The sequence below is a fragment of the Amblyomma americanum genome, chromosome 1 (assembly GCF_052857255.1).
Source record: "Amblyomma americanum isolate KBUSLIRL-KWMA chromosome 1, ASM5285725v1, whole genome shotgun sequence".
NCBI lineage: Eukaryota > Metazoa > Arthropoda > Arachnida > Ixodida > Ixodidae > Amblyomma > Amblyomma americanum.
The window spans coordinates 162,814,504-162,839,873 of NC_135497.1; the positions used below are offsets into that span (position 1 = coordinate 162,814,504).

Consider the following 25,370-nt stretch of genomic DNA (forward strand, 5'->3'; position numbering starts at 1 on the left):
CAGTCGCCTGATATTGTGTGAGGGTATTAAAGGCCAAAATGCTCCTTCCTCTGGTAACAATATCAGGCAACTGGGTAGTCAGATGGAGCTACAATAAACATTTCTCCAAGAACCCGCGTGCCGCAAACTTTTGTCCCCGATAGTACATTGTAGGTCCGCACACCATGTACCAAAGATTCGTTCATGGGTGAACAACCAATTCCAGTGCGTGCAATGGCCACCACTGTACAGAATCTACAAAGGCGGCTCAGTGGTTACATCATTTGGCTGCTCAGCCCGAAGATGTCTGTTCGATCCTGGCCGCGGCAGCTACGTTTCAATGCAGGTGAAACGCAAATGCCTGTGTACTATGCAATGTCAGCGTATGTTGACAAACCTCAGGTGGCCAAAATTGCCAGTGCCCTGCACTACAGCTATCGCACCTTTCTTTTCCTCCATTCACTCACTTCATCCCTTCCCCCTCAGTTCGGTTCAGGTGCCCAAGACATACTACACCGTTCCTTTCCTCACAAGCAATTATTGGGGTAGTTGCACTAACCGCATCTACCTTCTGGCACCGACAGGCATACTAATGCACTTGTGTACCTTTCTCCTCTAACCCCATGTTTTTTAGTGCTGTCTGCTTCAGGCTGAGCCAGTACCAACCTGCCAACTCTTCTATCTTGCGATCACTTTCATATTCTGGCTGTATGTCATGTTTGATCACTATAAAAATCTGGCATTACAAACAGCAGGACACCCAAATTTTCACTGGAAAAGTTTGGGACCCTTTCTTTTGCATGCAAGAGTGTGTAATAACAAGAAAACCACAAATTGTTTCATTTTGACAGGTTCAAGCCTGCTTGACATGCAGACAAAGAAAACAGTTGCCAACAGAATGTGCTTTTAATTCATCTCCTTCACCAATCGATTTGATACCTTGGTATGGCTGCAAAAAAAAACCCTGGATCCGCTAAATTTGTATATAACAGGTTCACAAATAAACGACGAGCAAAAGACTTATGGCAAACGCCACATCCCACCAGAACAATACTCGTGTCAATGTGTAAACGAGGAACAGGTACTAAAACAAAGCTTTGCTCATTAGATGAGCAATGCTTTTGGGAGACACAATATGCTCATGGTGCCATTATACCACCACAGCTGTGTGCCTGTGTGCATTCTGAAAAATGGTACAGGTGGAAAATAGATGAATAAAATAAATATATGTTGCTACTCAAAAAGTAATCCTATATATTTCCATCATGATAAAAATTAACCACAAAACGTCACCCCCTCCATCTCTTTTCTACCTTACTACAACATATGGAGCCAGTTCCCAAGTAAAAGGAAATTGAGAAAAAGCCTTTTAGTCTGCACCTCTTTGCCAATCCCCACATTCTCAACTGATCTTGACAGTACTGAGGATGTGCTAAAACTGGCATATTTTGCTGAATGAAGCCGCCTAGAGTTGCCTGCCAGTCCAGCTGAAGAAACAAGCAGGGATTGATGTGCTGGCTCAAACAAGCTTATAGTTTGTATTCTTAATATGCAACTAGTTCCAATCAAACTACACCTGTCACTAGTAAGAGCTTAGCTGGCTTGCGCAAAAATTACAATGCAGAACACCTCAGGGTTCACATATGGTCAGAACAGCAATATGTAAAATGAATTCACAGACTACACTGCAAACCAATTGAAAACATCAAATTTGCAGGCACAAAAGGCTCACAGCTGCTGGCTACAGCTACCAAGCATGGATCCTGGCACAGAGCTTGACACCCTCCCCTTGCTGCCAAGCTAATTGAAGTTGAAAAGGATCAACACCGAATGAAAAGGGATGCATAACCAATGTTGAAGAACAAAAAAAAAAAAGACAGTGGTCGGCATGGGTGATATCACAGTTTCATATATACAAACATCTACTTGAAAGGGCCTCAGCATCTGAAGCTGGGGCTAGTTGGTCAAACATAAGACACACCTGACATTTTTGCTTGCCACTACAATAAGTACAACTATCTAGTGACCTCAGCCAAGTGTCTTCAATGCATGCATGAGAAATACTGCAAGTACACAGCATTACAAAACCCTGGTGTAAACAGCATGGCAGAGACTTGCGTGCTTTAACATTGTATCTTTCCTGAACACATCTTGCTGCTCCATTTGTGGTCGTCATAACTGAACACTAAAGCGTGAATTCACCCCTGTGGCATTTCATTGTGAAACAAGCCCTATGAAAAGTGAGCAACGGTCATGAAAAATAACTAAACGTGTAAATGAAAGCTTTCAAAGGAACTTGCTCTCAAAATACACCCAGATGCTCATGTTGTTTGGAGCAATATAAAAATCACAAAAAGCTACTAAAGCTTCAACTAGTATTCCTAATATAGCAACTATACAGAAAACGAATATCTGGTCTGGTAAAACAAATAATGTAAGCTCAGCCACATGGTCCAGAAGTTTAAAGCCAAAAACAAGGAATCCAAAGAGTAGCAACACTAATGCTAAATGAATATCAACAGAGGCAAACAAACAGTTACAAGGTAACATATGCAACAAGTAAAAACACTGAAACTTGCAAAGCGAATCGTATATTTGGTGAACATTCTAATAAGGAGCGGTAATGCTTGGAACCATGTTACTTTTTTTAGCACTACCTCATATTTAACAGGAAGCTGTTAAGTCATTGTGCACAAGGGCTTAACAAGCAGCTTCCAAAAAGCCATCATAAGTAAGAAACTAGAATTCACAGCAATAAGTGAGCATTAAATGAGAAGCCATCTTAAACAGTGGAAAAATGGATCACCTTTGAAATGCCACTGTATGTACGCATTACAAAATTTAACACAAAATTTGAGGACACTCCTATGGTTGCAAAAAGGAGTCGAGATGAAAATGCTTCACCTAGAATGATATAAATCTCAAGCGGCATTGATGAAGGTGCAACAGTTCGGTCAAATTTCTAAAAGACTATCAAGAGCTTTAAAAAAGACCAAGCTGCATCGCATAGCCGCACCAAATGGGTAGAACATCTGTGAAACAACATTCAGGCAGGTCAAAACATTCCCCTAGCACAGTGATTAGAGGTTACTCGGCGTCACAATCGAGGATGACAGGCAATAGCATGCAAAAAAGTTCGACATTAAATTTTAGCACACATCGTTTCACTGCATTTATTCCATCATGATGCCGATGACTTTTCTTGTGTACATTACACAGTAGTCAAACTAACAAAAAACTGACTGTGAGAGAAACTACAATGAGACTATAGCCTGCAGCTACTCAAAATAAACATGAGAAGCATTAACGAAGTATTTCCTGTGATCAAGGCCTGCTGTAATGACATTCAACACCAAAAAAAAAAAAGGAGCACAGTATTCCAAGTCACACAACCCAGCAAGTTATTGAGAAAGGATACCTTTGTTCTCATGGGTTTTTGCCACAAAACTGAGCATCATTTGCAAAATTGCAAAGTTATTAATTGCCCCAATATCAGAGTTGACTCTTGTCAGTCATGGCTTGCCAAACTCGTAGACAAAAATAAAGGAAAATATTGGCCTGTAGCATTTCCCCCGTGAGTGGCTACAGAAAGGGTGCATGAAATGCAAGGCCACATCATGTGTGTTACATGAGGCTTCCCAACAGCTAGGAGCAGGATACAATGGTCAGTGACAGTGATCTGTCACGTCCACTACAGTAGCTTTCTTCCAGCCAAAGACAAAGTAGCCAAAGCCAGCACCGAGTATAACACCCAGGCACAACCAGACATTGTATGTCATGAAAATCAGCATAAGAAAGTAGCTAACCACCATCTGAACCATATGCAGGAAAGTCTGTAGTAAATGTGGCCAGCTTACTATCCTGTTCCTGCAGAAAAAGGAGATATAAAAGAGTGAGAAAACAACACCATTAGCATATGAGCACAGGCTACATAATTAATGACCAAAGTGTAACAGCTCTGCATTCTTTAAAACCCCCTTTCATATCAGAGACCACCAAACCCAAGATATCAGATTACAGTTCAATAAGGCAATTGGCAATGTGCTTTCCCTCGCTTTAAGCTTAATTTTGGTATTTATTGCACAGTATTCTTCAGCGTTTTCTTCCCAAGTTTTTGTCACTGCACCCTTCATGATATAACACACGAGTAGATTTTTCTCTTGGCAAGCAGTGGCACGACCTACGCAATATGTTAGGTCATGGCAGCTCCTGCGGCAAAAAAGCAGATACCACATTCATAAAATACTGAGGCACAATGCAAAGCATTTCAGACACAGTGGAGACACCAGATTATGGCCAGCACTTTTCCAGCTGCTCCTGCAGCGTTGCCTGCCACCCTACAGAGCTCTCTGCAGGCACTGATGTGGTAACACTGGGCCTCTTCGATTAACCGGGCTCGGGCAGCCCGCTGGCTGCCAGCAAGTTCGCCCCTGACAGGAAACGGCATCATGGTCACATGATCTGGTGGCCACCAGAACCAGCAGCTGGCAATCACGGCGTCAAGCTCTACACGTATCACGGAGGGAGGATCACGGAGGGAGGGCATATGCTCTCCGTAGCTTCTCGCCCTGCTGCGTCTCGATGCTACGCACGCGTACGGCAGAAATAGGCCGCTTGAGATCGAAAACAACGACCTGAAGTTATTGAGGGCTGTCGCAGACTGCAGAACAAACAGCTGATTGTGCTCGCACCTGTACACATTGGCGACGACAACGCTAGCGTGTGCCTTCGGTGCACAGTGTGCTGTGTAAGATTCGAGAAATCCTCTAAATCATGCAATCAACAATCACTATCTAATGTCTTTCAGTCGACACCACATCGGAGGGAAAAACTACCCTTGCGTTGCTCATCAGACAACACGCCGTACTCTCGGATTATCGCGTGTTTGTTTACTGCGCAGTAAGTACGACCAGTATGACCGCGGACGATCGACCCTGCATGGTAATTGACTCTGCGCTGTGGTCATTGCGATTTCCACGTTCGTGAACTCCTGAGGGCTGTAATAAGAAAAGAAATGGGATACGTTCCGTTCAACTGCATTCTGTCGGCCGCCGGCTTTTGCTGCCGGCAAGTAATGCACGCATAATCTCGACAAAATTTAAGCGATCAGCTGATTAAACGTTCATCTAGAACAAGCAGGTGTCCTGTACAAATTTAACAGCGTATCGTATCTTTAATGCTACAGTTTTACAGCTTTACCGCAGAGGACTGGCACTCTAATGAAAGGCACTACAATCCGGCCTTGCGTGTCGGCCCCTCAAGTACCGCGTGTGCATGCATGATAATCCGCGCTGGGAAATTCTTTTTATCTCTATAATGAGCCAAACGTGAGGAGATTTATGCATACGGTTCTCAGATATTTTAAGCATTTGTGGCAGAAGGCCCGAGCATTAAGCCATACAACAGTTGACGACGACAGAATCAGCACTAGCTAAATCGGCTGCAGTAAGTGACAACTATGTGGCCTCATACATGCGCGCGCAGAGATGCATCGAGCAGTTTGCTCGTGAAGGCTTTTAATAAAGGACATGTTTCAATCAGTCAAGTGTTTCTCAAACCATATCCGCCTTTGCATTGCGCAGAACGCATTGAAGACCATAAGCTCTGGTATCGCGGTAAACTAACACCTCGCCAAACACGTTCAGCACATGCGTATATACGCGCGTCTGAGCGTGTACTCGGAGCTGGAACCTGTGGTCACTCTCGTGAAAGACCTCGAACTCCATCGCAATATCAGCCGGGCGCATGAAATTAACAGCCGAAATATTATGTGAATCAGAACTATATGCGATCGTAAAATGAAACGAGCATTTGTGCTTGCGAGGCGGCGAGACGATCAAACTGCGATCACCCACACGTACGCAAAAGAAACAGATAAACAGTGAGAACTATCGCAAAAGGTGCCATTGCAGGCGACACAGACGATATGCACCGTGGTCCAGTCGAAACAAGCACCTGCATCACACAAAACATCGCATGAAGAACCGCTGTCCTTCTAGTCCACATAAAAATGACCGCGCGCGCTTCCCGCTACCATACCACCTCTCCGTCATCTGCTAGTAGCCAGAGCCCTGCCAGCACAAAATCGTCCTGGCGAGTGTGGCTGCCCGCTGGCAGCCCGAAACCGCCCAGCCAGGGAAAAATGAACGCGTTCTGGGCAGCCACCGGAAGTGCACGGAGCAGCCCGAGAAAATCGAGCGCCTGGCTTCGCGCTCTGGCAGCCTGGCAGAGGCGGATAATTGAAGAGGCCCACTGCTGCCATCTGAGTGCTATATGCCCAAGCCAACTAATTACTAAGATTTTTGTGGCACACCAAGCGTTGCATTACTCCCAGTTAAACCATTGCCTTGCCTGTGCCTAAACTTGACAAAGAGGGACCATTTGGCAGCCTGTTTTGCTTTAAAATTGCATTCTAGAGTGGCGCCTACCTGTTGCCCACAAAATAATTTCAAGTGTGATGCCATCTGTGGCAGTGAGGTTCCAAAACAAGTAGAATGTCCTGGACGAAAAAAAAGTATGCGACTAGCACCAAAAAGGTTTCTGCAGTTTACTCCCTTAGCAAATGACATTGCCGCCATTGTTCCAACTGCGACCTCTGGACAGGCATTTCCAAAGACAATGCCAGACTTTTATTTGTCTTATAGAAAAAAAAAAATACTGCTCTCAAAGAAGGTATAAAGTCCACCATCATATGCCACCTTCCTCCTCATGTTGCGCATGTTACTTTACCAAGTGGGCTACAGTGGCATTGATGAGCACATGAAGCGCAAAAAAAGCAGCAATTTAGCTGGTAGCAGGAGTAACACCAGCTGCATGAGTAATGCAACAATTGGTCAAGTCTGAGCCATGCTGCAATTTTCCTCATTAATTGCAAGAATTGGAAACATGTTACAGCTGTGCCACACACACAAATGGCAGTAAATGCTTAAGGCCGTAAGTTTGTTAATTTCATTATTTTCAAAGTTGGTGCTGTATGCCCACATTTATTGTCATTATACAAAAGTCACGATGACAATAATGCCTGCAAGCCAGTCTAAAATTTCACCTGAATACAAAGTGCTCATGAGCACACTTTCTCAGCGAAGTCATTAAAATTTAATATAAAAACTATTTTGCAGGAAATGCCACTGTTCTTGCTTGACAAGTTGAAAAAGTAGCCATATACTCGCATGTTAGGACACAAGCGAAGAGTATCTGTCAAGAGTGCTGGTAAAAATGGCGCCCTTCACATCGGGAGAATGAGTTGCGGCGAACTCAGTAGGTCGCGAATGCCATTAAAACTCAAAGCAGTAAGCACTTAATGGCATTAAATGTGTCCATGTGGCTTGAGTATTAGAATTGGAAGTGGGTGAGAACACCGCAAAGTGCAAGATGTCATCATGACAACACACATATTCACCAACACAAATTCTTTACACTGACAATGCAAGATGCACCCCATACCAGTAGCAACCTATGCACCTAAAATTCAACTGCATATAGCAAAAACTCGTCAAGGCGTACTCGCTCAAGCGCTAGTTCTGCTTAAGACACAGTCGCATGAAATCTTGACTCAGTTTCCATTGAACCTCATGCATTTGGTATCCGCTTAGCGTGTATAGTTGCTTATCACGAACATCTAGGTTAGCGCATACCTATCATAACGTAAAAGACTGAACAGGTCTTTCGTGAAGCAGTCATGAACTATGCCATGAATCGCAAGGAAACTTTACAGGTGCTCCTACACGTAGACGTGGCGGTATGTGGATGCTGATATGGTGCAGCACGCAATGAGCACATTTGCAGCTGCTACCACGCCCAGAGAGAGAGAACTCTTGCGACCTTGCAGAATGCACTCTCCCTTCCCGTTAACGGGGGCACCACACAGCATAGCTCTACCACTCCCGCTGCATTGCCACCAGTCCGTTTGCTGGTGCCAGTGTCTAAGCAGACACCAGCAGTGCTCCGGTCTGAATCCGCACATATAGCCATTGCCACAGCTGCCACTTATTCACCAGGGTTGCAAGGTTTGGCTACTTTGTACTAAACTGGCTACTTTGGGACCTCTTGGTGACAAAAATTTGAACTTGGCTACTTGGCTACTTTTTGGCTATTTTTGAAATCAGTGTCAGGACCGAATAATGGACCTCTTTTTTCAGCAATGGTTCTAGTATAGTTTTGCTTGAGTATGCCAGAATGCCATATATGAACATTATTCTGTTGTGCCTGCCCTGTGGTCAAAAATTTACCTATATTCATGTCCTAAATCTAACAAAATACTTCTCACTTGTGTGTTCACTTAATATTCCCCGGACTTGTTCTCCCAGGCGAGACTCCGAAATTCCTCCCTCCGCTATGCAATGATGCTATGTAGGTTTCCCAAAAAGCAGCAATAAGACATGTCCTATCCCTTTCCACTATACCTTAGTGAAGTGACTTGCTACTTAGCAGATATACCCTGTGTCCTCAGTGGACTACTGGATCAAAGTGCACTGACTAGTGATTGGCGGCACATGCTAGCCCGATTGCCCAGCTGTGTGAAGTTGGAAACTACAACTTTTCAGGCCACATGGTTTCTTTTCCAAGGCATTTAGTAGGGTGCTGGCACCCCTGAAAACCAAAAAAGTTTTGAAAGGTAAGACGATGTATCTCTTTATCTTACAGAGATGAAGAAATTCAAAGAAATCATTAGTGGCCCAATATACAGTTCAAAAGCAAACCATGTGCTCTGAAAGCCTTTGATCAAGAATGCGCTTTCTAGACCTTGAATACATATGAACTGCACTTGGGAAACAGGCTGTTTTTGCAATAAAAAGCAACAAAAAAGATCACAAGATAAAAAATTACAAAAGAAATATGAACATCAACGCAAGGCTTTGTTTACAAAGCACTGAAGAAATTTCATGCAAAAAACAATGCCACACACGCCCCATGCAGTCATCCCCTATTAATATGACTCCCGTTAATATGGGCAACTCGAATTATGGACAATCTTTGTGGGGACCACACTTTTTAATATATTTTCTCCTCACTAATAAGAAAATTTGCTGTCTGGACAATGGACAGAGCGAAAATGCAGAGTTTATGGGGGTCCTTGTGATATTGTCACGCCAATATGGTCAGCAATGAGAACAAAATCCCAACTTTCCCAGCCAGATATAACCTTTCTTGTCTTTTGACTGCTGGACGCCAGCAAAAAGCAGTGCAAAAGTGCAAATGCCAGGTTTGTGGTTTCATGCTTTCCAGTGCCATGGTGCCCGGTCAACTCGCCTTACCATTCATCATATTTGTCATATTGCATGAATGTTTGTTAAGGATGCTCTCTCTGCAGCTTGTGTTACATTGAAAGCTGTCCGCCGACTTAGTACAGATATTTTCTAGCAGTTCGTGGTATGTGAGCAGTCGTAATAGGAGATACATAACCACACCATGATACGCCATCACAAGTCCCATTGAACACTAGGCATTTCAAACTGCACCACATTATTCCTAAAGTAATGGTGACCAGGATAACGCACTCCGAGCTCCCAAGATTTTGTTTAATTACCAGTTCACTGCCCACCATATGCACAGAGGCAGATATTAACCACAGACTTTTTAATGCGAAGAGCATTAGAGGGGCCATGGCGAGAAAACATGGTGCAGGCATGATGCATGGATGTAATAGGAGGAAAGCGCAAGAACGACAGGAGCCAAAACGAAAAGCGTAAAGAAATGGGTGAGCAAGGAGGGTCGGGAAGCAGCCAATGCGAGGGCGCGCATTGGAGAGGGAGAAAAAAAATGGAAGGAGAATGTAAGCACCAGGCTTGGGAGTGTGTGTCGTGCAGGGAGGAAAAGAGAGAGAGCTGAAGAGCAGAGAAATAAAAGACAAGGAGGAGGAAAACAGGAGAAGAACACGCCCGCCGGCCTTTAATTGTGTGTTGGGTGAGGAAGGAAACAGAGAGAAACAAAGCTGTGACATAATCTTGCGAAAGACTGAAGCAACACATGGAGGCTGAGAGGTGAAACGAGAGCGGCGCGCACGCGGAGCCTGCATTTGTGCTGCACCCTAAACATGTGGTGCAATATTCTGTACGGTTGTGAAGTGAGCTGTAAGATCTTCGGAAGTGCGACAGAAGTGATGTCATCACGGAGTGGGGTGAGGGGTCGATTAACACGTGGTGCCGACAACGTGATGGATGCAATTCCTTCAAGGAGCAGAGCAAGAGCCAGTGAAGAAACGTCAAAGAAAATAGTCAGCTGCGTCCAGAAAAGAAAGGAAGCAGAAGAAGCAAGCAGCAACAGCAATGATACGAAAAGCAATAAAATGTAAGAAGGTGAAAGCAGAGTCTGTGAGTGAATTGCAAAGCGAAATCGAAAAAGCGTAACCTATGCAGCAAAGTGTCAGCGATCATTAATCATTTCTTAATATCTTTTCTTCAAAATTCATTACAGACAATTTGCTTTATAGACAGTTTTGCTCAGAAACCAAAGTGTACATATTAACGAGGCACGACTGTGCATATGGGAATTAAAATTGTTATCGCTGCGGCTCAGGAACACTAAGTCTTCCTCCTCTGGCAAGGACAAAACAAACTCTTCTGGTAACTTTTCATTCTTTTCATCTTCTTTCAGAAATGCCTCGTGTACTTCCATGCTTCTGTGCCGTGGTCTTTATATTTTTTCATTTGATTAGCAATGTTCTTATACTTCCAAGTTACAGCTGCTGTTACCCTGCGTTCTACAAGAATTATAGATCTCTTGCATTGTTTCTGCTTCAGGCGAGAATTTTGTGGCATCTTGGCGCTATTTTTGGCTGCTTTTGATACCTTGGCTGCAGGTTGGCTGGTTTTTTGGCTACTACACTTTCAGCTTAGGACCTGGCAACCCTCGACCACAGTAAGATGCCAGCATGCTGCAGGATTGATCTGCTGCTCTCTTTTTCATGGTGCAGCCTGACAAGGGACACGGTCAACGTAATGCCTGACAGCATACTAAAGGCTGAACAAAGGATTCTAGGAAAAGTTCGCTGGTTGCACCGCTCAAGAGACACGCAAGACAAGGTCACATTGCTAGATGCAACGCTGATGTTTATTGTACTACACGCTACACCTGTTTTTCTTGAAAGAAGCAGGGCTCTTGGCACAGACTACTTCTTAAATTGTCATAATGTACAAGCACGTAACAGAGTAAGTTTGGCACCATTGGCACAGCAATCACATCACTGCATCCACCCACCAAGAACTAGTGCTGCCAGCTCACATACCTGACAATCTGATGGACCTCAGTGAGTGTTCGGCCATCCTGGCCCATCACAGACACGGATGAGTAGCTCATGCTGGAGAAATGCAGTCGGAAGAGGTGTTCCCGGAAATACTTGAGAGCCTCATAAAGGGCAGCCATGAAGAACACACCCACCACAGAGCCAACCATACCTGAAAACATTAAAGACAGCTAATCTGCCTTCAGGCCACACAAAAGGCAGTTGGATCAACTGAAGAGAAACATGGCATGTAGCTGGAGCCTTTCAGATGTGTCTTTAAATAGAATTGCAAAAAAAAAAGTAAAATTTAGGGGCAGTCAATTGGATTAATGTAGAGGAAATGGGATAGAATTTTTCTTTCACTCGTCAATCTATTCCAATTCAGTAAAATTCTATTCCAATCCTGATTCTACTCCAATTTTGATTCTATTCCATTTCTATTTGTAATCCCTTATTTTATTCATTTTGCAGCAACATTATTAGTCTGGCAGTCTCCCACCTCTCCCTTACAAGTGGAGAGGGGGATTTCCTTCTTTGCACCTGCCAGTAGCCGAATGTCTGTCTGCCAAGCTAGTCACATGCACATTAGTAACACATGTCAGTAGGGGTCGATTTACGAGCCTCATTTTTTTCACCATGGTGATGCTGCTCAAAATAGGTTCCAAAAGTCGATCCAGTTCACTCATACAAGCTTAAAAATTGATAAGAAATGTGTTTTCAACATTCACTGCCTTTGATACATGGCTATGTGCCTCCTTGTACAGATAAGTAACTTTACCGAAACTTGCATTGCCTTAAAATTTTGAAGACCATTTGTAAAGTAAGCTTTGCAAGACTTCCAAACTTCTGCAAAAGTTACTACATTGTTTCTTTTTTCTTAAGAAATATAATAATAAACTAATTTCCGACTACTTTATAAAGGTCTGTTACATCGTGTAGCACATTAGGCAATGCAACACTGGCCTGATATTATGCCAGCATGTTTATGCTTTGCAGGACTTGATAAAGTAGACTGGAATCATACAATGCCCTGACTGCAGGAACCACATGTATCAAAGCTTTTCCTTGTGACCATCCAACTAGCGGCTTCACTCACACTTGCAACAGAAGCTAACATTTCTAAAGAGACTTGTCAATGGTGCCTAATTAAGAGAACAAATAACCAAGCAAGAGTACTAAACATTTCATACTGCACTTATTTAATGCTGTCAGTACCTGCAACAGAAGAGACAGCCCAGTCTTTGAAGAGTATGGTCTCACTGAATCCTGTGTGGAAGTACTGGATAAACAGAAAGAAAAGATTCAAATAAATGTATACAGTTATCTGCAAGGGATTAACTAAAATATGCATCAGAACAGGTATGAAGTGAACGTGTGGCTAGTGAAGAGCTTCACGATTGTGCTCTACATTTTCAAAACTTCTTTCACAATGCATGCAAGCACTTTGAAAATAACCATCACAAAACCAATACAACAGAACCACGATGTGACCCCAATAAACAAACATGACCATAACGATGCAACAAATTTCTTTCGCCTTTCGATCACACTTTTTCTAAAAACTATGTTTTCTTTTCTCCATTCTGTAAAAACATTTGGTGCCATGCTTCAAGCCTATGCAAGGTACATTCATGTGCACAGTTTTGACCGACACAAAAGCCTAGACTGATAAACTGCCCCCCACCCTACCCAAAAAAGGTAAGAGTAACAAAACCAAAATCTCGTTTGGTAATTATTTCATTGAGAACAAGCCCACTTTGATGAAAACATTCTTGACAGCAGACAGTGAAATGCACTGCTGCAGCATTCCAGGCTAGCACCTAGTCAATGTACATTGTTCCTTTCAAGCTGGTAAGAATCCTCCCAAACATGTCAGCACAAATAGGTGTGAGCTTTTGCACTCCCATAACCACAGATTTTATATAATGAACAGTGACTAAAGTAAAAGTGGCAACCACACTCCCACCCTTTCTAAATTTTTGCTAACTGTGGTTGCAGCCATTATGATGTCTCTTAATAGCATGTCGCCACTCTGCGGATAAAATGCATACTAGTTGTGCACACTAATCTGACAACAACAATCTTTTCCAATCACGTGGTTCTAACCAGTACCATGATGACTTTTAGAGAGCATTTCTACAGTATTTTGAGATCAAGGTGCTCAGAAGTATGAAAAATAGCCTCTTTAAAGATATTCCAATCGTTGTTGAAGCAGCGAATCTTTTGATTTTGTTTCTTTTTGAGCAAGCCTCTTGGCAGTACCATGATGGCACTGCAGGGGGTAGCATGATCTCTCCACACTTTAACCCATAACAGCTGAGTCCAAATGTGATCGGTCTTAATCAGTCTTTGCAGTCAACAAAATGGTGATTGTAGCAGTAAGCAAGTGAGACAACAACTGCCAATCTAAGCATGATACACAACCAGAATGGGCTTCTTGTTCATTCTCACTGGACAGGCAGATGCCTTTCATGAAGTTGAGTGCAGTTGTTGTACAGGCCTCCAAGGTTCAAGAAAATTTTGCGGTATGTGCACATGTGCTGCCGTCGGGTCAGTTTCATTTCTTGGCTCAAATATAAAAGCATGTGTGTTGCTGTATATCTCTTATGACTATGCAATATGATAGCAAAGCACATCTGCCCAACTGCTGTAGTTATCCTCACAGCTTCAAATTTATAAAGGCTCATCTAAAGATGTCAGCTAACATAACAGTTATTGGAACCTAGTTACTTGCACAGTAACAAAAATAAAACGCGATGTCGAAATGTTCTTGATGCAAAATGTTTTCAGGCAATAGTACTGCTTTGTCGAACCGCAGATACAATTTCTGTCACAAGCTTCCTTAGTCATAGCCTACCTGATGATGATTTTTACGGTGCAAGGATACCTCCGGCCAAACACATGATGAATGCTAGATTCAAGTCTACCCCTTATGCTGAGCATTTGGATTCTCTACAGGTGCAATAAGACCAACAAAGGAGTATAGGGCCTGGAAGTTATGAGTAGTATGTACATGATTCACGGTGTATTTTATATGACCTAAAGAATGATTAAATAGTGGGTCAGGCAACTTCACTGACAGTCCTAGTCTAAGCAAGAACCATGAAGCCCCTGACTGCTTGAATAGCCACTTCATCCATCTTGTCCACAATTACGAAGAGACTGAGTTCAGTGACAATATGAAATCCCATGTAGGAGGCCTGCATATGTTAAAAATTGAGACACCTGTATTGGGAGGAAACACTCGATCATCTCCTGTGAAAAAAGGGTGGTGCTATTTTATTTACGCATCCTTCCAAAATGCGCCATCTTTTTACCTCTACTCTCAGGCACATGATCAAGATGCGGATAACAGAGAGCTGGCCACCACACCTCGTACAATGTAGTGCCAGCATATCCTTTAGAAGACGTGTTGTGCATGGATGTCCTATATACTAAGCCTGCACATAGCTACTTTGAATCTATATTGTTTTTTGGTGGCATACCTCCCTATATTTGGCTTTAGGTGGTGAGCGTTCTATGCTTGTGTGTTCCATCAATCTAGCCATTGTCTGCAGATTGTGCTCCTATTGTTTAAACTAAGGTCCTGATATGGTATCTTATCAATACCAATAGAGCTCAGAAGAGCAGCTGACACAGCGAGTCCATCAGCTGCTTCCCTGCCAGCTACGCTGTGGTTGCCTGGTGCCCAGCATACCATAATTTTCAGTTTAGATGAATGTGGAGACATACAGAAGTACAGGAGAGAACTGATTACTGGGTTCTTATGATGTTTTCCAGAGGAGAGAGCAATTACCACACCTAAGAGGGCTTGTGTAAATGACAGAGGTTGGTATTTTCTTTTCCACAATGTGGTTCACCGACTTCCTAGAAGCAATTAAATGTAGCCATGTGTTTATAGATCTGCAAAGAAGCAAACTTACACTACTTCATCATTTGCAATTTCTGCAGCTTCTTCTGAAAGCAGTATATTGTAATAATTAAGACACTCAGTCAAAATGTCCTGCTCCATATTTCAGTCTCTTACAAAAGCATAACCAACCACTGCCTCAATACAAACCACAACACCATCCACGCAGCAAGATTTACTGCAATATCCATGCACTCTCAAACTGTGATTTGCTTAGTAACACTGGCTCAGAATGGTAAAGAAGCACCTAAAAGAAATGTCTTGATGTGATCTATTTACCAGTAGTCAGGTGTGACAATATAACCAAATTTTGGTTCTGAAGGTTGCTGTGGGAGCCCACCTCGAGTCCTTGGGTCTTACCATTGCCATATGCATGTCCATGCTGCCATGCGAGGAGCCGTCCATGTGATGATCATGCTGAGAGGAAGAACCGTGTGATGAATGATGCACAGGAGTGCTCATTGTGACTGCAGCTAGGGCTGCCGTAATGACTGTCTGCAACGGTGTCGATGAGTGTGGGCTTGGAGTAGTCATGTTTAGCGGCAAGGCACCATGTTCACCATGTCCGCCGTGGACGTGATGTCCACTATGGTCACTGCCGTGGCTCATTATTCTGCCTGCATGGAATCCGGGAAGGCTTTTTACGGTCCTGTGCCATCTCCATAGCACCACAAAACCATTTTTCAGACCTTAAGTAAAAACCCTTCCAGTGTGCAGATCAATGTCAGTGAAAAAGGCTAAAAATTCAATAGACACTAATAATAATATAGTTCACCAAAGACACAACACAAGCTGCCCTCTTATTTTTTATGTTTTGCTTCGCAAAAGCAACCAAACATAGAAAGCAGGCATACAAGGAAGTGCTAAAATGATATTATCAAGCTTTAGTTGTGTGTCAAAAGATTGGTAACAAAAATATCGCATTTTCAGCAACAGCGGCACTCCAAAACTGTTTTTTTCTGAAGCGGTCAACCTGCGATCAGTGCTCACAGAGCAAGCAGGTACCCTTCGCAAAATGGATGTGCCGACGCATAAAGTGAAAAGCAATCATATGTGTAGTGTCCCCAAAGCATAAATCGTGCAGTGTGTGGTGAATGAAATGGGCCTGCACAGTTCTCCAAAGTACAAAAAACTGAAAGCCCTTCGGAGCCTGGAGCTGTGGATCGGGACTAAAGTGACTGACTCGTATGCAATGATCGCGTCTACAAAGATTTCCTCCAGTGTTACCTCGGTGAGCTAGTAGTCACAGTGTGACTGGTTACAACATTTCTCGGTCCAGAGTTTTATGACAAGATTTAGCATTCATTCAATTAAGGATCTGAATCCTATGCTACGACGGCTGAAGGCCGGCACAGTATCATCGATACAGATTACCGTGCACTCACACGACATGCCATCAGAATGCAATAAAAAAAAGCACAAACCAGCTAGGGAGCTTGAATATGTGCGTTTTAAATGTGTGGTTTGAATGTGAAGAATTGAAGATGCTTTGACTGTGGTGCTCATGAAACATTTAAAAGTAGCACACCCCTGTGTAATGTTTTACGAAACATTATGCATTTTACGTTTGTTATCATGTTTTAGTGTCGGACGTGGCTAATTAGTGTAATTTACAATGTAGTCTGCACCTGATGTATAGTCAGCAGTGCTCACTTTTTCTGGAAAAAATTTTGTCCACTAGATTGCCCGCGCCCGATACATAAAGCCTGCAGGACCAGCACATAAAAATGTATATGCACGCAGTGGAAGTATCAACCTTGTGATAGAATAAGCATAGGGAATTTCATGCCATATTCAGCGATACTGAAAGATACTGTACTGTTTACGCCTATTGTTAATGTGCAAAGCGCAAAATTTCAGCTTCTAAATATGTACGGCCAACAGACTGTATACCGGAAATTATAATACATTGAAGCCAATTAGTTAGCCACACATGTTAAAAACTTGCAGCGCAAAGTAATGCAATAGAGGACCGAAAAGAGGTGCATGGAAAGTGTTTACTTCGTCCCTGCCCCCCTTTGGGTTGTGCGGTTTCATGCGGTTAGTGGATCACATGGTGAGCATTAAAAAGGAGTCTCATTCTCTACAATGCACCTCTGCGTTTCTTCAGCGAGCGAAAGAATCGCTCCGACAGATGCAAGAGGGCCAGGAACTGCATGTTTCTTCATAAACGCGCACTTCCATGGCACCTCCATCACTGTCCTGTTCTCCATGATGGCGATGCTGTCGCGCCGCGCTCTACAGGCACTGAAAAGCGCGAATAGTGGTTCCATATTGATGAAGTAAATAGAGAAATTTCTGAAGCTTTAATAAAAGCTGTGCTGATGTGACTCCAACAGTACATAACATATATGTCCCAAAAGCATGAATGCATATACCATTGTAGTGAACCGTAACATATACAGCATAGAGTTGGATACAATTTAAGTCTGCAGTGACCATCACACTGAATTGCTCTGTGACAAAAAGTAGACCACTGTTAAAGCTTTTCTGTTACTATAACAAGCTAACCATCAGAAAAAATTATAAGCTCAAAAATTGTGATGCCTCCGGCTTTTCTTTCATATAGCCAAATATCAAAAAGCTGGCTTGGCTTACTATTGTGACTGGTCAGCACAGTAATACAGAATGCCTCGCTACCAACTGCCTTTTTTAGTTTTATCCTATTATTCCAGGTATATATCAGACACATTTGCAGCAATAACTGACCAACATTTCACAAAACAATGGGCCATAGATCAGGTTTGTAGGATTGTTTGTACGTAATTCCAAGGTTTAGGTTTTATGCGGTTTAAAGTCCCAAACTGACTCTGGCTATGAGGGATGCCATAGTGGAGGGCTCCAGATAATTTTGATCACCTGGTGTTCTTTAACGTGCACAGGCATTGCACAGAAAACAGGCCTCTAACATTTCACCTTCATCGAAATGTGGCCACCGCGGCCAGGATCAAACCCGCATCTTTCGTGTCAGCCGCTGATCAGCATAACTACTGCAATTCCAAATCAGAGTATTCTCTCTAACTTAAATAATAGCCGTACAATCAGTTGTCTTTCACCAATAATTTGGCGCACTTTACTTTGAGAACAAGACACAATTTACTCTAGATTCCTTCAAGCAAAATAAACATATCCTAGCAATAAAATGTGCTCAAAAATAAATCTGCCCCGTGCTGCCAATTTCTTTTCCTCACATTTTCCAGTTAAGTGACAGTTCATTCTAATGGCCATTCCAGATATGTTAATTGGTCTTTCAAGCTAGCGGTTAACTTCCACTCCTACTGTTAATCCTCTACAAGCCATCAAAAAGAAATGACAGTGCCATGAAATAAATTATTACACAATATCTGTATAGTCTGTGGAAGAAGCTAAACCTTCTTTACCATTCGCATCGAGCTGCCCACAGCACCCAATCCTTGCATAAGTACACTGGTTACTATGATTGCTCACATAGAGCAACATTTCCTCAACGCTGTGAAATGTGCCGGATTTTCCCCGCTCAGCGGGAACAGGATCTCCAAAGCATGACTGCATACCAGTACGGCTATGGCTTGTTTAGTCTGTCTTTCATGTGGGCAAGGAAGAAAAAATAAAGGTAAGTGTGTAATTCTAATGGTTAATTTTACAATAGCAAGAACGGAAGGGAGGAACAATTACGGCATATTAAATGATCCAATGCAAAAAGAGTGGATCACAGAGTACATCGCAGCACGGCTGCAACCGATTTCCAGATCTGATACCGTTGCTACATCGAAATGAAATCTGGACTTAAACCACAGCTTCCTACAGCTACCGTACAGCGGCAGACCGAACTCAGATAGTTCTTTTTGGCTCATATCAATGTGCCGCTTGTGTGTTACCGCAGGCAGGTGTCGCGAGCTTATTTTTGCCCACAATTTCATATCCTACGCCGTAAAGCGGTACATATCACGGCGACGCAAAAACAACAAAAAAAATGCACATGTGCGAAATGCCGCCCGATCTACGCCTGAGAAATACACAAAACAGATCCAAACCTCTCTCAATGTTTCAACTTATAAGGCAGATGAGATAGCTTGTCTGACACGCCTGTTGTAACAGATAATGCACAACTAATAATTCAGCGCTTGGATATTCGCGGCATTCTTTTTCCAACAACCTGTTAAGTTAATACAGTCTTCACAAGCGCAGCCACACATGCGACCCCACACACACACACACGCACAAACGCCTCCAAGCGTCACGAAGGTCACAGATAACAAAGTTGCTTATAAATGGCACACATAATAATCGCTTTTTTAACGACTGCTACTGACTGCAGCTTTATTTCCAAGTCTGATTACCTTGGGAACATTCAGGTTCAGAACAACAACGGAACATATGTTGATGGAACCTGCATGGACCAGCAAAGCCGGTCGGTCCTCCCACGCTAAAAGGTCGGCGATCAAACCTGTTATATTTTCTTCACTTACAATCTCTCCTAAAAACCATTTTCAGCTCTATAATGATAGTAAGGCACCGCAGTGTCAACAATTTCTGTATGAATAAATTCGTAAATGATAATGCGGAAGTATTTAAGACACGTTAACCTCGATTCGACGGTAGGTGCTGCGCGGTAAGCATTCTATGAACGCTGAAAAACAAAGCAGGAGAAATAACAAGTAGCCAGAGGACTCACCTTAAAGGAGTTCACTCTAAATTCCTCCCGGCGGGGTTAGCAAGCGTACGCAGCAAGTAAGTACAATGCACAGCAATATACGAAAGCAAAGCACGCCACGCGCTGCGCGTCGACCGGTGTCGCACACTACGTCCACAGATAACCGTATGTACTGGTATGTACTACGTACCTACGTGTCCTACAACAGCGACATCCTTAGGCTGCCAAGGTCATTAAAGATAGTCGTGGACCCCGTTGTTCTCTAAACCGGTTGTAGGTGGCGCCACAAAAGCCATTTCACTACAAAAAGCACATGAAGGTTCCCTACGTTTCCCTCTTGGCACTCCTCTGTCCCCCTTCGTTGCGGAAAAAACGCAGTGAACTGCAGCCTCCGGCTATGTGTGCTAAACTAGAGGATAACCTGTTAGCTAAACATACAATTAAACTTTGTTGTTTTTGCACCCCAGCAACTTGGGCAATATGGTGGCCGTTTCAAAGTGCCGTCGTTAGACAGAGAAGCACAGAGCTATTTTTGCTAGCAGACGATCGACGCGAGCCTAGAACTGAAACTTCTGAAACTGAAACTGGTTGGAGCTGTTGATGTCTCGCAGTTCACTATAACCCTTTTTAAGTGAGCACGGACATTTGTGCGCTTCATTTTAAAGAAAAATTATACATAAACGCGGTTTATCTGTAAGGTAAAGCTGCCACGGTCCAAGAACACGCGCTAAACGACTGTCGGCAGTGCCACTGCAAATCTAAAAATAAAGTCCGTGAATTGATGCGGAACATTACATAAATCGTATTAATTCCATTTGTTGTCGACTGTCTTGCCAACTTTTTCCACGCAAAAGGTATTTATTTTCACTTTTACGCAATTTTAATTGTTTATGATGAGAAGAATTAAGTGACAGAGCTCAGAGGCTTGTGAAAAAAAACTGATCATTATATATTTTTGTGACTTATGCCGTTTTAACTGACTATATAGCTTATGCATGGGCTAGTCAAGGTGTAACTGAATAAAATGTATTCAGCAGATTCGTCCCCTTATTGTTAACGAATATAATAATGGCACGTGCGGCTGGACCGATAGAAAAGCACGAATTTAACTGGAAAAAAAATTGATTTTGAACGCTGCATGAATGCTGTACAAATACTCTCCCACGGTTTAATCTACACTATCGATTCTGAATATATACACTCTAAACGGATATATGTACAAGACTAAAAACAGCGCCAATATTAAAATTTTAAACCAGAAAAATAACTGTTGATGTGCAGTTCTTGCACAGGTTCCGATGCAAAAGTATTGCTCACAGACGTGCATGCGTCATTAGCACGCAAAGCCGCTCGTTCTAAATCTATGCAGCCACATCTTCCTTTTGCGAAGTTGTTGTTGTTGTTACCCTCACTCAATTATGGCACATGCCCACACAGGGGGGTCGGCCAAGATTTGGGGAGCACAGAGAGTTTTTCAGATAAATCTTTTCATGGTCGAAAATAAAATGAATGCTGAGGAAGAAAACAGTAAACAAAAAGAAACAGCGGAATTAAATGGGTAATGCATAACGCACGCAGGAGATCGACACTGGGATTTGTAGCCGAGTTGTTAAAAGGTTATGATAATTGTAAAAAAAATAATATTGTAAAAAAATGTTACCAAAGTTTTCGTCCTCACGAGGAACACAGAAACAGCTTCTTCTCTTTCGCTTCCATCTGCTACAGTTAACAGCTATAATAATCCACGACGCAATTAACAGCAGCGGCATATGCACCCCCAGGATCATTTTCATGTTGGTGAACACTCATGTAATGGAACCTAAAGACCAAAATAGCTGTACGAACCCCGCGATGAAGAGCATCAAGCGGTGACGCGGACTTCTTCACGATCAGCACGTAGCACGGCAGTAAGCAGTGTGATCGAGCCGGCGGGAGAGGCTCGGGATCGCTCGTGACGAGAAAGAAGAACAGTGAAGAGAAAAAGGTCACGTGACTATTGCCGCCCTATCGCTGACTTCGGCGTTAGGTCGAAGCTTGCCGTAGCAATCAACGGAAGAGCGTATTTTTTGCTTTTTGGTTTTCGCACCAGCGCCTAATTTAAACTGCCACGTTTCACGTTTCGAACGCGAGGCGGATGCCAGGCTAGTTCTGTCGTCAGTTGACACAGTAAACGCATGTAATATCACATGGGTTCAAGACGAATGCCATTTCCCAGCCCACGCGCACGAAACACCCATTTCTCGCAGAAGGTTTTGGTGTTCCACTTAGCTGGGGCAATGCGAATTTCAGGCAAACCAATCATTCTTAACTTCACTATTGACCAACACGTGCGCATCACTGAAGCACGCAAGGACAAGGGATCCTTGAAAATACAAGAAGGCAGTTTTTGTTGGGTGTTGTGCAGCTATTCACTTCAATCCAGTGCATGGGAGAGAAGCGATCGATCTATCTGCAAGTTTTTTCGCTGTATGCACTCACGATACTCAGCTACGTCCGACTGTGCTCACGCATAAAGCATATACGAAAGCGGCGATTATTTGATGGCTGAAACTTAATTTTCTTAATTAGGGGCACACTTGAAAACTTCTGCATGATTTTGGAGCGCGTGCTGGCACAGCGTGCAGGCAAAAAATGAATTTAGTGCGCTCGGCTACTGATCCGGAGTTCCCGGGTTCGAACCCGACCGCGGCGGCTGCGTTTTTATGGAGACAAAACGCTAAGGCGCCCGTGTGCTGTGCGATGACAGTGCACGTTAAAGATCCCCAGGTGGTCGAAATTATTCCGGAGACCTCCACTACGGCATCTCTTTCCTCCTTTATTCTTTCACTCCGTCCTTTGCCCCTTCCCTTACGGCGCGGTTCAGGTGTCCAACGATATATGAGACAGATACTGCGCCATTTCCTTTCCCCAAAAACCAATTATTTATTTATTTAATCAGACGCCCACAGATGAGAAACGGTGCCAGTCGATCGCTCACTTATAAAGCACTGCCGACGTTAGCTGTGCGAGGGACTTTCCTCGAGGTAAATTATGGCGTCGTCGTAGTGTGTCCTGGCCGAAATTTCACGCTTTCACTTAGCCAATGAGTATGTTTCCCAGATAGGCCTAGTGGAAAACAGCGCGAACTGCACGACACACATAAGACACGCGTCTTCCTTGCTTTGTATCTCGTCCAGTATGCGCTGTTTTCTAGCAGTATAAATCTGCACCAACTAACTCAAATTTCTGCTTTGCCTGAGCCGTAAGGGTTTCGTGCCCGGAAAGTGAGCGCTCTCTAGAATGTTACCATGCGGTCATATACACCGGGTGTGTCAGCGAACACTTTCAAAATTTCCTATTTTGCAGGGACTTCGAAAGAGGAAGAAAAACTTTGCAGCAACAAACAGCCAGCCACGGCGGACGTCAATTATAACAAAAATAACCAGAATTAAATATATGTAATTAATAAATATCATCAACTAACTTTCAAATTAACGCAGTCAGGTGGTTGGTGCCAGTGGACAGTTCGAAGACATTGAGAAGACGATGCCATATCAGTTTCTGAAATGAAGAAAAAGTCCTGCCCTAAAGTTCTGCAACGCGAGAAAATCCTGTGCTTTTTTTCCGCACAAAGCCGAAACTATAGAACATGAGGTGAATCTAAATCTCGGTGCAAACGTAATGTCCGCTGATGACGTGTTGCAGTGCCTATATATACAAAGTGTCTCACGTAACTTGAGCCAAGGATTAAAAAAAAAAGCATTGGACGGCAGCTGAGTGATACCGACGACATATTGTTTCCCGTCGTGCGGCGCTCCTGAAAGTATCTCTTAAATTCCGCTTAATTACTCATATTTAGCTAAGATTATTTATGCAAAATTTTGAATAGTTACTCTAGGGCCGAATGCATTTCGTTAAGTTGCAGAGGGGATTAAGAAACAGCTGATCTCCTTTTTTGTAGCAACATATCTCCTACGTGGTCCTTAATTCCAGCGCGTGAATCGGCCCCGAAATACGAAAAAAATACCACGTGCATGCGCTCTTGTGCCACCGTATTGTAGCACTGCCAAACGTGTTTTGAATGAACGAAGCGTGCGCTGTCACAGTCTCGAATTAAGTGAGCGGCCGACGCCGCTGTCAGCACAGTCTTCCTGAACATGGAAAGTGCGATCTGCTATAAGTTATATTGCATAGTCCTTCAATGCTATGTAGGTAGGAGTTTGACTTTTCGGTTTAAACCGAAAAAAAAAACGTCAAAAGTATGCCAAATTTAGTTTTTGAAACTCGGTTTTAGCCGAAAAAGGTCAGTATTCTTGGCATGCAAGGAATAGCTATAGCTGGCTGCTGAGTGCGAGTTACACTCAGTAAAAATTTATTAGCTAAGTAGGGAAGCCAGGACCGTGATGAGACGGTGATATTGTTTGGGTAAGCCGCGCAGTTGTGCATTTTGAGGAATTTTTCCGCCATAAACTGGAGACCAACATTCAGACCCAGATTCAGGCCCTGGATACCAAAATACAAGCGCAATTTCAGGCATTGGAAACTAACATGCAAAACCAAATTCAGTCGATTCTCTCCGCAATACAGGGACTCACAGACCTAACACAAGGACACAGGAATGAGCTCTTAGTCATCAATATATGGCAGCAAACTGTGGAACATACCATTCAGCAAATTCAACATGGCCATATACACAAAGAATAACAACTACTTGCTGTGGCAATGGAACTGCCGGGGGTATCGGCGGAAAAGGCCGATCCTCCAGCAGCTCCTTGCGTCTCTGAAGGTCCACCCAGAGGTTATCGCCCTCCAGGAGACTGGAGGCGCGTAAAAATTAATTGGTTATCAAGCTTTTAACGCCATAGACGACAAACCTAATGTTACCACATTCGTTAGAAGGAACATTACGGCCATTGAACATGACACGGGCATCCGCCACATAGAGCACGTCCTTGTCGAACTTATTCCGGCCACAAAGACTCAACGCAGTCTTTTCATTCTGAATATTTATAGCACTCCAAGTCAAAAGAAAGTTAAATTCGACTCCCTCTTCAGGAAAGTGATGCGTATCGGCAACAAGCACGCTCTGGTTATTCTAGGTGACTTCAATGCCCACCACCCTGCGTGGGGCTACCCGCGGCCCTGTACGAAGGGGAGAGAGCTATGGCTAGACATACAGCAAATGGGCTTCACCCTGCTCACGGATCCTCTTACCCCCACAAGAATGGGTAACAGCGTGTGCGCTGACACGTCCCCAGACCTCACCCTGGTGAAGAATGCGGGTACAGCTAATTGGTCCAACTCCTTGCTAAACCTAGGCAGTGACCATTACATACTTGTCACGGAAACTGACGTTGGCCCTGCCAAGCGCCAAACGCGCTCCCCGCATATTATCGAATGGGACGCTTTCCGCGACGCTCGTAACCAGGACGGGAGAAAGGCAGAAATCACAAACATAGAACAATGGGCGGAGGAACTCCGCAGGGATGCCAAGAATGCGACTAAAACGCTCGACGACAACGCGGAACTTGAAGTACTAGACAGCCGCCTTCTTCATATGTGGGAGGCCAAAGCTAGTATGGAAAAGCGATTAAAGAGACAAAAGTGGAATCGCAATCTCAGAAGACGCCTAGCGCGCCACAACAAAG

At 43.5% G+C, this 25,370-nt stretch overlaps 1 protein-coding gene across 2 annotated transcripts; it reads right to left on the reverse strand.

Moving 5' to 3' along the window:
- Positions 1 to 866: 866 nt before the first annotated feature.
- On the reverse strand, positions 867 to 21,692 carry Ctr1A (Copper transporter 1A). 2 transcript variants are annotated; one of them, XM_077647569.1, is made up of 5 exons: positions 21,589 to 21,692; positions 15,471 to 15,727; positions 12,416 to 12,479; positions 11,204 to 11,372; positions 867 to 3,846 (listed from the first exon to the last, which is right to left on the reverse strand). In XM_077647569.1, exons 2-5 carry the CDS (start codon positions 15,717 to 15,719, stop codon positions 3,645 to 3,647), a joined length of 684 nt encoding a protein of 227 aa, XP_077503695.1. In that variant the 5' UTR covers positions 15,720 to 15,727; positions 21,589 to 21,692; the 3' UTR covers positions 867 to 3,644. The 2 variants fall into 2 exon arrangements, with proteins under 2 accessions (XP_077503695.1, XP_077503696.1); XM_077647570.1 differs by lacking the exon at positions 21,589 to 21,692 and adding an exon at positions 19,765 to 19,908.
- Between the last annotated feature and the right edge of the window lie 3,678 nt (positions 21,693 to 25,370).

Coding starts and splice junctions, on each gene's coding strand:
- Ctr1A (XM_077647569.1), bottom strand. CDS start 15,719: ATGAGCCACGGCAGTGACCATAGTGGACATCACGTCCACGGCGGACAT. Junction 12,480..15,470: donor TGGACATGCATATGGCAATG/GTAAGACCCAAG, acceptor CTGTTTATCCAG/TACTTCCACACAGGATTCAG. Junction 3,847..11,203: donor GAGGTCCATCAGATTGTCAG/GTATGTGAGCTG, acceptor CTTTTTCTGCAG/GAACAGGATAGTAAGCTGGC.